The sequence below is a fragment of the Paroedura picta genome, chromosome 2, assembly GCF_049243985.1.
Source record: "Paroedura picta isolate Pp20150507F chromosome 2, Ppicta_v3.0, whole genome shotgun sequence".
NCBI lineage: Eukaryota > Metazoa > Chordata > Lepidosauria > Squamata > Gekkonidae > Paroedura > Paroedura picta.
In genome coordinates, this window is record NC_135370.1 from 7,155,105 (window position 1) to 7,170,724 (window position 15,620).

The 15,620-nt window shown below is 44.3% G+C and overlaps 1 protein-coding gene across 15 annotated transcripts in view; it reads left to right on the forward strand.

Moving 5' to 3' along the window:
- The window catches only part of LRRFIP1 (LRR binding FLII interacting protein 1), a 90,177-nt gene that overhangs the window by 65,925 nt on the left and 8,632 nt on the right, over positions 1–15,620 (forward strand). For 10 of the 15 annotated variants that reach the window (XM_077319288.1, XM_077319289.1, XM_077319290.1 and 7 more), the window contains 4 exons: positions 2,452–2,544; positions 4,828–4,920; positions 7,153–7,279; positions 9,167–14,073. In XM_077319288.1, coding sequence (XP_077175403.1) covers positions 2,452–2,544; positions 4,828–4,920; positions 7,153–7,279; positions 9,167–11,388 — 2,535 coding nt within the window. In that variant the 3' untranslated portion in view covers positions 11,389–14,073. Of the gene's footprint in view, positions 1–2,451; positions 2,545–4,827; positions 4,921–7,152; positions 7,280–9,166; positions 14,074–14,435; positions 14,486–15,620 lie in introns of those variants that run through there. The other 5 variants (XR_013227983.1, XM_077319301.1, XM_077319303.1 and 2 more) reach the window with 2 other exon arrangements.

Consider the following 15,620-nt stretch of genomic DNA (forward strand, 5'->3'; position numbering starts at 1 on the left):
GTCAAGGAATTGAGGCTTTTGAACTCTGGTGCTGGAGAAGACTCTTGCAAGTCCCTTGGACTGCAAGGCGAACAAACCGGTTAGTTCTAGAGGAGATCAGCCCTGACTGCTCCTTAGAAGGCCAGATCCTGAAGATGAAACTCAAATACTTTGGCCACATCATGAGAAGAAAGGACTCCCTGGTAAAAGGTAAAGGTAAAGGTATCCCCTGTGCAAGCACCGAGTCATGTCTGACCCTTGGGGTGACGCCCTCCAGCGTTTTCATGGCAGACTCAATACGGGGTGGTTTGCCAGTGCCTTCCCCAGTCATGACCGTTTACCCCCCAGCAAGCTGGGTACTCATTTTACCGACCTCGAAAGGATGGAAGGCTGAGTCAACCTTGAGCCGGCTGCTGGGATCGAACTCCCAGCCTCATGGGCAGAGCTTTCAGATGGCTGCCTTACCACTCTGCACCACAAGAGGCTCTGGACTCCCTGGAGAAGAGCCTAATGCTGAGAGCGATTGAGGGCAAAAGAAGAAGGGGACGTCAGAGAATGAGGTGGCTGGATGGAGTCACTGAAGCAGTCGGTGCAAACTTAAATGGACTCCGGGGAATGGTAGAGGACAGGAAGGCCTGGAGGATCATTGTCCATGGGGTCGCAATGGGTCGGACACGACTTCGCACCTAACAACAACAACCTTGATTGAGTCAGTCCATCTCATGTTGGCTCGTCCTCTTTTCCAGCAGCAACTTTTTCTTGTCTTCCAGCATTCTTGTCTTCTCCAGTGATTCTTGTCCTCTCATGACGTGACCAAAGTACCATAGCCTCAGTTTAATCATTTTCCGTGGAGAGTTCAGGCTTGATTTGATCTAGAAACCACATGTTTCTCTTTTTGGCAGTCCACATCTGTAAAACGCTCCTCTAGCACCACATTTCTAAGGAATCTCCTTTCTTCCTGTCCGCTTTCTTCTTTGTTCAACTTACACACCCACAAGTAGCAATGGGGAATACTATGGCATGAATTAGCTTGATCTTAGTCACCAGCAACACGTCCTTACTCTTAAGGAGCTTCCCTGGCTCTTTCATGGCTTTACGGATATCAAATTGGCCTCAACCAGGGCAGGACTTTTTTGGGCCCTGGTCCCGGCCAAGTGAAATACTCTACCTGGTGCGATCAGGGCTCTGTGGGTCCTTAAGTAGTTCCACGGGGCACATAAGGTAGAGTTGTTCAGCCAGGTTGAGATCGTAGGGTACATCTGACTTCAGCTGGCCTCCCTGCCTGACTCTATCTAGTTAACTCTATTAGAGAATTGACATTCCTGTGCATTGCCTCCTACTCTCTCCTCAGACAAAATGCGGAACTGGGCAAGCAAGGTTATATTTTTAAAAGATTGTCAAAGCTGTTTATTCTTGTCTTTTATATCTTTCACATCTAGGTAAAAATGTCTATGCAAATGTTAATGGAATTATTTCATCGTATATTTTTTTTACTGGTTGTAACCTGCCCTGAGCCCCTGGGGAAGGGTGAGCTAAAAGTTTGAAAATATAAATAAATAAAATTAAGAGAGGGAGGGGAGGGAGACTGTGCTGCTGATGACTTGTTTGGGTTGAGGCAGATTACCAAGGAGAGACAAACTACATGGTCAAAACACAGTCTAGGGGTCAAGGCACAGATATCCATTAGGGCAAATCTGAAAGACCCAATCCAGGGCAGGGGTGGCCAAACTGTGGCTCTCCAAATGTCCATGGGCTACAATTCCCATGAGCCCCAGGACTCATGGGAATTGTAGTCCATGGACATCTGGAGAGCCACAGTTTGGCTCCCTCTGTTCCAGGAGGTCAAATACACAGAAATCCAAGGCAAGGGCCAATGATGGGCACCAAGGATTATAGACAACTTGATTCCACACTGACTCATTTTCCGGCTGCTTTTATCATGGGCAACTCATTAATGCTGAGCAGCTTGTGGGACTGTCAACCGTGAACCTGTAGTAGCTCAGGCTCGAAGGCAGAGGTTGACGGGTGCTGGGCTGCAAACAGTGCCACCCCTGGGCCTCCCTCTTGGCCTGCCTCTCTCAACATTCCAAAGGCTGTGCCAACCCCTGGGGGTGAGGCTGGTAGCCAGGATCCCAGGCTGCAGGATGGAGGGTGTGGCACGCTGACTTTGGCCTGAGACGCCACCTGATGGAGTCTCTACCTTGTCTGGCACATCTTCCTGCAGCATCCCAGGGCTGGGCAGACCTCTTTTTGTTGGCCACTTTTTTACCTGCGAGAAGGCTAGCGTTTGCATTTCGTCATAACTTGGAAAGTTCTGGGATTTCAGAAATGCCGGAGGTGCATGAATTAACCCCAGTGCATGTAACTTTTTTCTTTGCGAATGTTGCAGGCTTAGATTTCCCCCACCCCCACCCCCCTTTCCGATTAACTCTCTTGCATACCTTCTGTCTTTTTGTTTGCTCCTGCTCTCAGGAAATCCAGCAACTGCAACTGAAACAAGAGGGCTATATCAGGGAAATGTCTGATCTTCAAGAGACAATCGAGTGGAAAGAAAAAAAGATAGGGGTAGGCTTCTCTGTCCTGTCAGGAATGGTGTCCGTTGCTAGTGCTCTCGTTTAAACCAAAGAATGCTGTGGAAATGTGTCACAAATTTAATTCATACCCTGGGAATTTCTTGTGCTCTTCCAGAAGGACTGCATGTACCTGCCTGAGGCGGGCTGGATTTCTCATTCTGGCTGCCCGTCCTTGTGCTGAATTGGAAAATGCTCCAGAGGGTGACCAGCTGTCTCCAGTGGGTTTTTAAGTTGCATGGGGGGGGGGGGGGGCTGCAGTGGCACGGGGGAGGGGGTCTCAGAAGCCACGGAGTGTAGATGACAGCTCTGCCCACTGGGTTTTTACACTGCAATCCTGAGAACACTTTTTCTGCGGGTAAGCTCTGTGACGTAGATCAGAGCAGGATTCTAAATAGACCTGGTTAGGATTGCTCCAATGTGGCTGGTTCCGTACGAATAGTGAATACGGCAATTTGTGTTGCTATTAAACCAAGGAACCAACTGCAGACCTTATCTCTCAAACTCATCAAGATATGGCAAAAGGCGCACAAACACATAAGGAAAAGCATGCTTTGGGGAAACTGAGTGGTTGCTATTCTAGGCGTAACAATTTGGGAACAGAGAATAGAACAAACAAGCATTTGAGGGATTTATTTTTGTGTGCAAATGGTTATTTTAAGGAAAGAATTCAGTAACAAGAAGTACTACAAACTGAAATTGTATGCAATTGGAGCAAACATGTTTTTAGATGGTTTGGTGACAGTGGGTGGAAATCCCTGAGAACAATCTGGGAGATGAATGAGACTCTAGTGCAGGTGGGGAAAAGATCTGTGTTGTGCTAAGCCAGTGACTTGCAAACGTTTTTGGGCTGTCCCCTTGGCTCCCACGCCACATCCCTAGTACCCCCTTTCTGAACCTTCTCCTGGCTGTCCTGGTCATCTCCTGGGAGCTCTGGGAGCCCCCCCCTTCCCTGACCGTGGAACAGTTCAAACCAGCCGAACTCACCTGGACAGCACTGATGCCCCCCACGCCAGACCAAGTGGACTCGCCAACCTGGGGGAGTGGCTGCTTGTCACAGCTACCTCCCACAGAGGAACAGCCACCACTGTAGCAGACAAACCCCACTGACATGTCTCTCCAGCCAGTGGGGAGGCCAGGGGGAAGAATTACAGTCCCATATGAAGCTCCAGGTCCATGGAGAAGCCAGAGAGGCAGTGGGCGGCCTAACAGGACCATGGGGAAAGCTGGCTGTAGCCCACACACTGGCCCTGATGTCCTGAACTCCCAGGCAGGTCGGACAAGACCATGTCAGTTGGCCAGCTGGGAGGAAAGGCCAGGCAGCCCCCCACAACCCAGTCTAAATAAATTACCTGGATCCAAGTTTTCCATGAATGCCATGAGTTCACAAAAGCACTTCTTACCTTCCTGCCCCTTTTCTCCAACTGATCCCTAAACCCCACCCTCCAGTCACTTGACAATTTGGGGACTTTTCAAAACAATATGCTGGACCAAAAGGGGGAGGCAGATTTTTCTCACATAAACATTTGCTCCATTTGTAAAGCAATCACAAGAGCAGGGTGTGTGTGTGTCCTTTTGGTCAAGTGACCGTGTTTGGGATGGTCCCATGACTTGGCGGCAGCCAAGATATGTTTCTGGGGTAAAAGCATCCGTCTTTCTTTGTGCGCTTTGGTTCAGCTGCCTTGGAGATCACCGAAGCTATAAGCGGCGCGTAGGAGCCCAGCACCATGGCGCGGAGGAGAGGGGAGGGGAGGCAGTGCGCCAGCCAGTGGCCGCACGCAGGCGCAGAATTGCGCCGGCATGCGCCAGCTGGCTGGCACTCAGCCACCGCCTCTCCTCTCTGTACCATGGCACTAGGCGCCTTGGGCTTCGGTGACCGCCAAACCGATCCGAACCGCACACCCCTAACAGAAATAAACTTGCCCAAAGCCATAAGGGTGTGGACTTTGGGACACTTGTGAAATGGTAGGCCCCAATCTCAGTTTGATGACATAATCCTGTCAAAAAGCATTTCTGTATGACTCTGCAGTTGTGCAATGTTAGCAGCTGCTCAAGCTATCGAGAATATGGTTCATTCATGAAAACGGCAGTTCCGGAGATCTTTAATGGAAGCCTTCATTAACGACCGCAAACATTTTTCCTCTTTTTGCATAGAAATTATATTGTCTTTCCATACCTGAAGCCTATTTATTCTTATTGCTAATTTTCTTCATTTTTTTTTCCTCCCTCCTTTCTCCTTGTCGACTCCTTATCACTCGCTGGTTTCTTGGAAACGTAGGCCTTAGAGAGGCAGAAAGAGTTCTTTGATTCCATAAGAAGTGAGCGGGATGATCTTCGAGAGGAGGTGGCAATACTGAAGGAACAATTGAAGGTACGCAGAAAGAACAGAAAAGCGGACTTGAGGTTTGCAATTGGGGCACGATGAGATGAATATAAATGCAATAGATCTGCTTCGTGCTTGCTGTGTATTGTCACATCTGTCCAGCTATGTTATGGTATCTAACAAGGGATGCCATTGAGGGGAAGGCTGCCCTAGCATTGGTTAAGATTGGACCAAATTCTAACTCCAGAACTGGGTAATGCCTTCTTTTATAAATGTCTTTCAATGTCACAGAATTGGGCGAGTTTTTGAATTCCCCTGAATCTCTAAGATGGATGTTAAACATTATAGCCCACCTCGAGCCCTTGGGGAGATGCGAGCAATAAATTTAAATATAATAATAATAAGAAGGTATTTCAGGGTTTTTGCTGAGGCTTTTAAGGGGGGGTGGGGTTTGAATGCATTTTTTTTTGGTATGGAGAGGGTTATGTGACATTTTAGTATGTCTCGTTTTGTTTTTAATTTTTATTTGTAAGCCACCTTGAGCGATGGAAAATGTAAATGATAAACTTTTTAATAAATTATTTTTAAAGTCGTAGAAGAGAAGAAAAATGCTTTTCAGGCCATGATAGAGAAGCTTTGGATCTGCAGCTTGTTCGGGATGTGTTACAAATTTAATTTGATGAGTTGGTGATGGGTCAACTTCCTAAAGTGAGACCAAAGCTTTCTTGGGGGGGGGTATTATATATAATAGTATTATATATAATACTAATGTGGAGTTAGGCATGCCCCCCCTCCCCTTTTCCTCCTCAGGAAGCTTTAGCCCCGCTGCTCTGTGATATTGTGATTGGTCCTAACTGCTGGTCAGTTGACTGAATTGACTGAGAGCCAGCTTGGTGTAGTGGTTAAGAGCGGCGGCTTCTAATCTGGCGAGCCGAGTTTGATTCCCTGCTCCTCCACATGCAGCCAGCTGGGTGACCTTGGGCTAGCCACAACCCTGATAAGTGTGGTTCTCACAGAGCAGTCCTGTCAGGGCTCTCTCAGCCTCCCCTCCCTCACAGGGTGTCTGTTGTGGGAGAGGAAAGGAAGGAGAATGTAAGCGACTTTGAGACTCCTCCGGGTAGTGAACAGTGGAGTATGAAAACCATGAACGTCTTGGAGAAAGAGCAAAGAGGAAAAGTGTAATTAGAACCTTTGTGCAGCTCAAGATATCTCCCATTTATCTAAATAACTTATCTGAAGGAACGTCTTCTCCCAGACATTCCTGCCCAGGAGTTAAGATGTTTAAGATGGTGGAGAAATGCCCTTCCATGGCAGCCCCGCAGTGATAGAACAATCTCTCTTACCCCCTTGCTCTCCAGGAGGTAGTGGAAGGCAGTTTTATTTAGGGCCGCCGCTTGATTGATTTAGCTTTTATTGTTGACAGTCCGAATTGGAATGATTTTTGTGGGTTTTATCACCTGTTGCCTTTATTGTGAGTTGTTTTATTCAGTTCAGCGTATTTATTTATACGGTCACAGACCAGGATATAAAATTAGACGTAGTAAAACATCAGGATTGTTTAATTTATATTTTAACAAAACAGAGAGATAGAAGACCCACAGAATAAAAAGAAAAGGAAAACTACAAAGAGGACACTTTTCTTTCTTTTTTGAAAGTATTTTATTGTATTGCCATTGGATAGGTCGTTTTCTCTCTGTTTTGGTTCTGTAATTAGACTGTCCTTCGTTAATCTTATTTATATTTTGACCAGGCTTGACTTCTGCAGGGGAGAAAGGCAGCTAATAAAAGTTTAAAATAAATGCCAAAAAGGTTTGTTGTATTTACCAGATGTCCCTGAGAATACATATATAGAATTTTTGAACATGCTTAATTTCACCTCCGATTTGGGGCTCTAGCTTGCTGTAAGCAAATTTCCTGTGCTAGTTATTTCACTACTATAAAGGTAAAGGTAAAGGTATCCCCTGTGCAAGCACCGAGTCATGTCTGACACTTGGGGTGACGTCCTCTAGCGTTTTCATGGCAGACTCAATACGGGGTGGTTTGCCAGTGCCTTCCCCAGTCATTACCGTTTACCCCCCAGCAAGCTGGGTACTCATTTTACCGACCTCGGCAGGATGGAAGGCTGAGTCAACCTTGAGCCGGCTGCTGGGATCGAACTCCCAGTCTCATGTGCAGAGCTTTCAGACAACATTTCTGCTGCCTTACCACTCTGTGCCACAAGAGGCTCTTTTCACTACTATAAGGTAGCTTCATAAAAAAGTTTTCTTATTTTGCCCACAGAAGCATGGAATAATCCCGAATACAGAGGTAGCTACCAATGGAGAAACTTGTGAGAGACTTTCAGGATCTCCCTCAATTGTTCCAGTGACAAGTCACACTGTGCAGGTAGCTGAAGATGGCACACTAGGTAAGGCCTTTTTTGTTTTTTTGTTTTTATTATTGCTACTTTTAATTTAACACGATTCTAACCTGAACTAACCAATCACCAGCATGCTGCTTGTTCAATCACTTCTCTACATTTTATGTTCTACTCATGCTGATGATCACCTTGTGCATACTTCTTCTTTCCTTTCCATTGTAAAAGGGGGGAATTAAACGAATGCCTTCCATTTCCCCCAATCCAAAAAGTGAGCGATTTAAAGGTAGATTAGTGACTCAACATGTATAAAAAGTGTGTTAACGGTTTGTGTGTAGAAAAAGGTAGAGCGCACACATGTCATGATGAGCTCGGAGGTTGCTTTGCTTCTGAGCCACACACGGGGGGAAGGTTTGAAAAAATATATATATACATATTCATTTATACTCTCCCCAATCAGGATGAGAAGCAGCCGACCCCATTCCCCTCTCATTGTGACCTCACAGCACCCCTGTGATGTAGGATAGGCTGAGAGCAAGTGGCGGGCCCAAGGCTATCCAATAAGCTGAGTGGGGATTAGGATATAATATAGAATAAATTCTGTTCACACTAACTTGTAGATGACAGAGCAAAATAATTACACTTCTTTAGTACTCCGATGGGTAGGCTACATTGCTCTGAAGCTTGAGTCCAGGGGCACCTCTGAGACCAACAGCTTTATTCAGGGTATAGCATTTCATTTGCCTGCCCATGAAGGAGCACATGAAGGCTCATCCCTTGAATAAAACTTTGTGGGTCTTAAAAGTGTCCCTGGGTTTTTAGTGCTGTAATTTTGAAACTATCACATTTGTGATGCACATCTTCTGAAATGTAATATTTTCTCAAGCAATAGAATACAAGAGTGAGGAGAAAGGAAAGTCAACAGGAAAAAAATGAAATATTCATTTTCATTTTTTAATCGTGTATTCTTTATTCTTATGAGGGAAATGGAGATAGTTCAGTGTGTGCACCATGGCAGTTAATTGTGAACATAGTGGCCTGGGCCTTGTGGTAAATATCCGCTAGCAGAAATGGGAGTTGATTTTGCTGATTCCTCCTCCCCATTTGTCCATCATGTTGTTCCTGAGGGTTCCCTGTCTCCCAGGGCGGCGATTTGGGAAACGCTCTTGGCTGCAGTAGCAGGAGAGGGGGAGTCAAGGAACTTCACAGAAATGCCTTCTGTCAGCAGAGTTTTGATGTGGAATCCAAGCCAACAGGAATAAAAACCCTCCATTTATATGTGGTCCAAATTCTGTTTCTGAAATGAAATCCACCACCTTGCTAATCTTCAACCCATATGAAGACAGGAGAAAGGGCTGGGGTTTTGTACCTCGCTTTTTACTACCTGGAAGAGTCTCTGGGCAGCTTACATTCACCTTCCTGTCCTCACCCCACAACAGAAACTCTGTGAGGTAGGTGAGGCTGAGAGAGCTCTGCAAGAATGGTGACTATGCCAAGGTCACCCAGCTGGCTGCATGGGGAGGAGAGGTGGGGGATCAAACCCTGATCTCCAGCTTAGAGGCTGCCACTCTTAAACACTTCTCCAAGCTGGCTTAATAAAGTTACTTGCTTGGATATAAGTTCCTTTAAAATGTATAAGTCTGCCTACATCACTAAACACAGAATGTCAGTAGAGATTGCCAATTCTCTTGGGTCTGTGAAACCTTCACAATGTCAATAATAGCAGAACAGATCAGATTTATAAAGATCATACTCTTGTCAGGGATGGAAATGTTTCACTGTTCATTCAGCATACTAATTCAATTGCTTGGGCTTCACCTAATTGGGCAGTTTCTCGAGTCTTTTGATTCTTTCTCTCTTCTGGGTTTTAAGCGAGGGTATAAGTTAAGTAGTTCTCCCTACAGTGTGGACCCTTCACCTTTCTTAATGATCTTTTAGGCAGAGCCATTGAAATGGAGATGAAAAATGAGAGTGTGGAGAATGGGAGGAAAAGAGAAATCTTGCAAAATACTGAGAATGAGGAACACACAGAGGAGAATGAGGAGATGGAGATTGTGCAGGCATGTTTGGACACAGAGACGTTGCGCACTGATGGAAATGTGGAGGCAGAGAGAACCACAGGAGGCCACGTTGTGTCAGCGCTGTCGTTAAACTGTGGACTCGGGGAACCAGCTAGCAGTCATACAGTGCATGTTCCAAGAATTGCTTGTTGCTTTAAAAACAGTGCTCTAGCTGAATCAAGGGATGAATGGGGGTTGATGGGTAATGTAACGGAAGTGAAGGAGGCTGGTGATGCAAAAATCGAAGACGGGAATGTTGTAAATAAAATCGATAAGCAAAATAACGTAGCAGATCCATGTGTTCAGGTGAGTTTGGAAACAAATGCTGTGTCTGAAATCCTTTCTGAGGAACACAACAAAGATGACCAAAAAGAGAGTTCAGATGATGAGTCAGGAACCAGTGATGGCGAAGGATTCGAAGAAACTTTCGATTCCGTGACTGGGAGCCCCAAAGCCACTTCCAGTCCGTCCGAACCACTGAAGTCAGCGGACGGTGCTCATACAGAAGCAGCAAAGAACGAATCTAATGTTGGGGAGCCACATGAGGCCAAAAAACCTAGAGAAAGCAAAGTTGTTGGGAGTGATTTGGAGAGTCAGCTTGCCGAAGGTGAAAGAGGTTCCAAAATAACCAATGAAGCTGAATGGGGTAAAAAGGGTACTGATAAAACTAAGGAAAAGAACGAGACAGAAAATGTTTTCCTCCCTTCAGCCGTAGAGAGGAGGGAGACACCAAGTGCCTGTGAAAGTGCGCAAGCTGAGTCCATTGCAGAAGAGAAACAACTTGAAATGCAAGAACCCCAGCCCATGTCTTTACAGCATGATTTGTTGGTTGAAGAGGAACAAAAAGAGCAAGAGGCAAGAGAAAGCGCAGAGAATGCTGGAAAGCAACACTCTGAAAAGCCTGAACAAAGAGTAGCATTGTTGGGAACAAAGGATGCCGATTCTGAGAGAAATAATGAGGCGCATGCCACGAAAGAGATTTTATCAGGAGAAACGGTTCTAGATAGCGCATCTCCGAGTGAATGCAAGATCCATGAAGAAAGACTATTAGAGAATGACCCTAAGCGACACAGAGAGATGGAACCGGAGTTGATATCTGATGGCAAAACACCGGCATGCATCTCAGCTGCACAAGAGGAATTTACTGAAGGGCATGAAGAAGATAATCCAACACAAGTTCTAGATGAGCCTACAGGAGAGCAGAGTACAGAAGAACAAGGTGAACATCTTCAGGAACCAGCTGTGATTACAATTACAGAGGATACAGACGCAGCAGCCAAAGGAGACCAAGAGGATGAGACTCCCAGAAAGGCAGAAGGGATACATAATCCATCAGAAACTACATATGAGCCTACAGGAGAGCAGAGTACAGAAGAACAAGTTGAACGTGTTCAGGAACCAGCCGAGATGACAGCCCCAGAGAAGCCTGAAAAAACTGCCGAAGGGGACAGAGAGAGTCCCAGAAAGGCAGAAGAGGTGCATGATATTGTCCCAGACATCCCGGAGTCACAGAAGACTGACTTCAGGATTCAAGAAGAAAAGCCCGAGAGTGAAGACGAAGAAACTGGAGAAGAGTATCACGAGGCAGTTGATTTTGGTGAGTTTCCTTCAGGAGAACTGGATATTTCTGAAAGGCATGCAAGCCAGAGCAGTGAAGAAGAGAAAAACAAGGAAACAGAAGAGAAAGACAGGCCTACAGGAGGGGCAACGCAGCAAGTGCTCCCAAAACGCCGTGACCACGACTGTGAGGATGGAGAACAAGGGGCAGGTGACAAGAGCAAGGAGGAGACTGATCAGAGCTCTGTGAATGAGGAGATGAAGGAGAGTGTATTGGCTGAAGGTGATGAGAGCATTCAGGAAGAAAAGGAAGAGGAATCTGAAGAAGCTGTGCCAACTGGTTCTTCTGCATCTGAGTCCACCAAGGCCCCGGAGCACGACACAAATGGGAAGCTGTTAGTTGACAACAGTGCAAAAGAAACGGCTGAATGTACCTTGGAGCAGCTGGAAAATCTAGGGAGTTCTGTAGATGAAAGCCCAGAGGAGCCCCAAGTGAGTAAGAAGGGCAAAGGTAAATCCCGAGAAGATTGCGTGGTGGCATAAGCCCAGAGGCTGGGTGGGTGTTGCATGCTGCATACCAGCCCTTTGAGAAGATTCGGGGGGGGGGGGGATGTACTTTTGTGCAATAGACCAAAGAAAACTTTCTCACGACCCTGTTTTTTTAATATCATATAAATACAAGCTGCTTTCCTGTAGCAATTATGAATGTATCAGAGTTCTTAAATTCTCAGGTTTAATTATCTTTTTATCACAAGACAAATCTATCTGCTTCTTAATGAAGAGTACATGCAAAGTGTTTTTTTGGTTTTTTTAAATCATTTCAGTATTTTAATGAAAGCAAAGTCTGGGGTCTCTTAAAACCTGCTGGTCTACTGGTATATGCCATCGGTTGTCAGACAAATTTATATTTGATTTTAGTAGCTGTAAAAGGACCGTGTTTTTAATATTCTTAAAAAGCAGCTGATGATTTGCTTGAGAGATGGTCTGCTTTGAACCTTAACACATTCTAAACGAATATCACATTTTGCTGCCAAAACAAATCCTTCAATGAATGCAAGGGGCACCTTGGGATGCAGTCCATTCACTTTAGCCATTTTGCACTGAATCATCTTGGTTAAAAATGCGTCCAACACACTCCGAGGTTAGCCTTTTTATCAGCTAATATGTCCTGCAATGTATTTCTCTCTGTGCCCTCCGCTTAACATATACAGGAGTATCTTGTTACATTTCCCCCCTTTACTATTTGCCAGGTTTGAATTTCTCCATGAATACCTTAATCATTACTCAAAGCCACAAAAAGGAAAGATAGTATCTACCGCTGCATTTTTCACAAAACTCCTACGTAGTACACGTTTTGATTTTGAAATCACATCACGCATGTTTATAATTTGTCACTCTGTGCCTTATTTCTCAGTGTACACCAATTAGGAGGGTTTTAATTGTATAATGCAATCTTTCGAAATTTCCTTTTCAGCTATTAGAACAGAGGAAAGCGCAAACTATAGAGCTATTTAGAACAAGTTAGGTACTCTGTGAAACTATAAAAGCACAAAAATGTATATCATGTACTGAACTGAATATAATGGAATAAATGGCTTATACGTAATATCCGCCCACTATTTGCAAATATATTTAAAATTAAATGGATACTATTCCTAATGTGCTTATAACGCTCTTGTATTGAGCTGCTTCTTTGCATCCTTTCTCAGTCCCCGCAACTTGTCACAGAAATTTCATTTTGCAGATAGGCGTTCAAGGCCTTAAGCTTCCATCTGAACCACGAGAAAAGGCAGGGTGTAAATATTTTAATAAATAACTTTAAATGTATGCAATTAGATACTAACCCGATACAAAATCTTTCCAGACTGTAAACTCACGATCCAACATCGGAGAAGGCGAAGGGCATGTAAATGTTATGTTTGCTAACTGCAGTTTCAACTAATTGTGTGATTTAATTTTGTAAAAGTGAATTTAGTTCTGCTGATGACAAGGTGTTCATATCTGCTGCTGATCCCTGTCCATAAAATTGCTTCCAATGGGTTTAGGGATGCCTGGGGATCCCTTCTTCTCCCCCTTTCATCAATGCTAATCAGTGGGAGAGGGAGGAGATGGCAGATTCTGACCTGTGTGAGCCTACCAGGTTCTTCTTTTCCCTGCCCCAAGCTCTTGGTTTGGGCTGCAGAGAAAAGGAGAAATGCAGGTGTTTAAATCCTTGTCCCTTTCACTGTTCGGCGTGCAGAAGAAGGAAGAGAAGCAAGCTCTTTCTTCACTTCTGTAGCTCTTTCCCCCCAAGCGTTAGATTTCCCTCCCAACAAAGACCCAATCAGCCACCTCCCCAAAAGCCGCCTGAAAGTCAATAAAAAGTGTTCTTTTGGGGGGGCGGAGCAGGGGGGGGGAGAGACCAATACCCCCATTTTTATGGAAGGCTTTTTATTCTGTGGTTGATCTGATTGTCTGTCTTTATTGCTGCAGAGTCCTTTATGTATCATGGACGTATTGTTATTCTTTCATGTTATTCCGTGGGCTTTGTAACCTGTAGAGTCTTTGATGGTTTTTGCTTGTATACCGTGTTGTTATTGTTTTGTCATTGTTGCATACTGATAGTTTCTTATTTAAATGGTGCGACTTGTCCTGTGTACTCCAGAGAAGAGGAGTCTAATGAATAAGTTAACTTAAGTGCACACAGTGGATATAGAGCTACTCAGTAGCTCTAATAGAATGAGATTCCTTGCCATTACTTTCTCCTCTGTGCAAAGGACAATTACTGGTTTCCAGCAAAGCGGAAAGGTGTGCGTGCTCCCGCCTGAACAGTAATCACGCCCTGCAGTTTTCCGTGCATTTTCCTTTGGCTTTCAGAAGAGGCTTGCAGTGTGATGGGATATGAGAGACACAGCCCAGAGACTGGGGATGGGGAAGCCGGTGATGAGGATATGTATAAAGGAGAGAGAAAATTTGTCTGCAGGTGCCAGCATGTAAGGCTTATGTCTAGTTCTTCCCAAGAAATGTCATGATCGTTGCTATGTGACGCAAAATACATGCCTTTTTTTATTTTTTAAAACAATCCTGCAAAATGTAAGAATTTTATTTCCTCCCTGGGCTTGAAAGACGTCCTTTCAGATTGACCGTTTTCCTTTGCTGTTTGAAAATAAATCCCAGAGCCACCTGGAGGCACTTAATAAACAACCAAATGGTTTCTGCAAAGCCTATAATAAAGAGTGTTGGAATTTTTGAGATGTTGTGTGACTCTTTGTAGCGCCGTTGATTGCTTCATACGACCATTGACCTGTAAAGATCTCTTGAGATTTTTGTATTCCAGTGCTTGACCCTAGAGTTACCGCATGCTAACTTACAGTAGAAGAGTAGCCACTTTGCATGCAACTGGGGGCTTCTACTGAAATGGCAAGCATGCTTCCTGGGCTGAGACCCCCTCCCAGTCCTGTGTGTGACCTCATTTACCATGGTACGTGCATTATCATTCATTTCACTAACATTCATCCGTTTCATTTTTTTTCATTTACATACAAACTTTGACATTTCCCCTTAAGCAATAGCAATATGGAGCATTTTTGTATCTTTTTTTCCCCTTCTAGACATACGACTGAAAAAATTAGTCGATGAACGAGAATCTTTACTTGAACAGGTAATCATAATTTTTGTATTTCTCTGGGTGCGATCTCTTTGGGTGTGCTTTGCTTCCTTGCAAATTAAAGCAAATTTACAAGGTCACGTTTTTAATTTGAAGATCTGAACTATATGAATGGCTTTATGGAGCCGAGCTACAAAAAACCCGTGGGCTTCATAGGATAAGATGGAACCAAATTAAGAGAGATTTTTTGTAATGTGATCTAATGGTGGATTGTATGCAGAGCTGTACATTGTATCATGTAAACATATTTTGAAGTGTTTGTATTTTAAAATAATAAAAGTGCAAGAAATTCTTGGAAAAGGGTTGGGCCCTGCTAATATTGTAAAACAAGAAACCCTGGCAAATACATTTGTTTACACATTTGTTTAAATGTTTATTTCCCTTGTTTTATTCTCAGAAAAGCAACTTTCAGTAATGCAGCCAAAAGCACACTCTAAAAAAAAACATGTAAAGCAAAGCAGTAAACAATCTGAGAGCAAAAAAATTATACCAATAGTGTCCTCTGTCATAGAAGACAATGGAGCAACGAAACAGAACTAGGGACAGACTGGAAGAATTTCAGTACAAACTTGAAAGAAGTCCCATGAGGTGCAGAAATATCTGAAATCTTAAAAAAAAAACAAAAAAACCATTCACCAGGGGATTGAAACTTCTGAAAACAACACAAACAATACTTGTTACTTTAAGAAAACAATACGCACTGAACTCTCAGTGGCTGTTAGGGGTTTGCTAGGCAACCACAACAATGTTGCCTAGCCTCAATTTCTGCAAAAGCAAAGCTGTGGGGGGCATCCAGAGGAGACTGAGAGGCCAGAACAGCCTTGGAAATTGTTGTCCCCTCAGCTTTTATGTTCTCTGATAGAGGAGGACTTGCCAGGCAGGCCCAGCAGCAACTGCCAGGAATGTAGGACCCATACAACTCAGCCTTGCCTGCTGGCATCGTAAAAATGTGAAGGCCCAGGAAAAAAAAAACAGAAATATTTGGAAGGAACAGACTGTTTTGCAAAGTAGGATTTTTTTCAATGTTTCCAATGAAAACAAACTTATGGAGCACCAAACAAACTTACGTGAAATATTCCTCTTAAAATGAGCAAAAGACTTCTTAAAGGTCTTTAATGGACAGCAACAT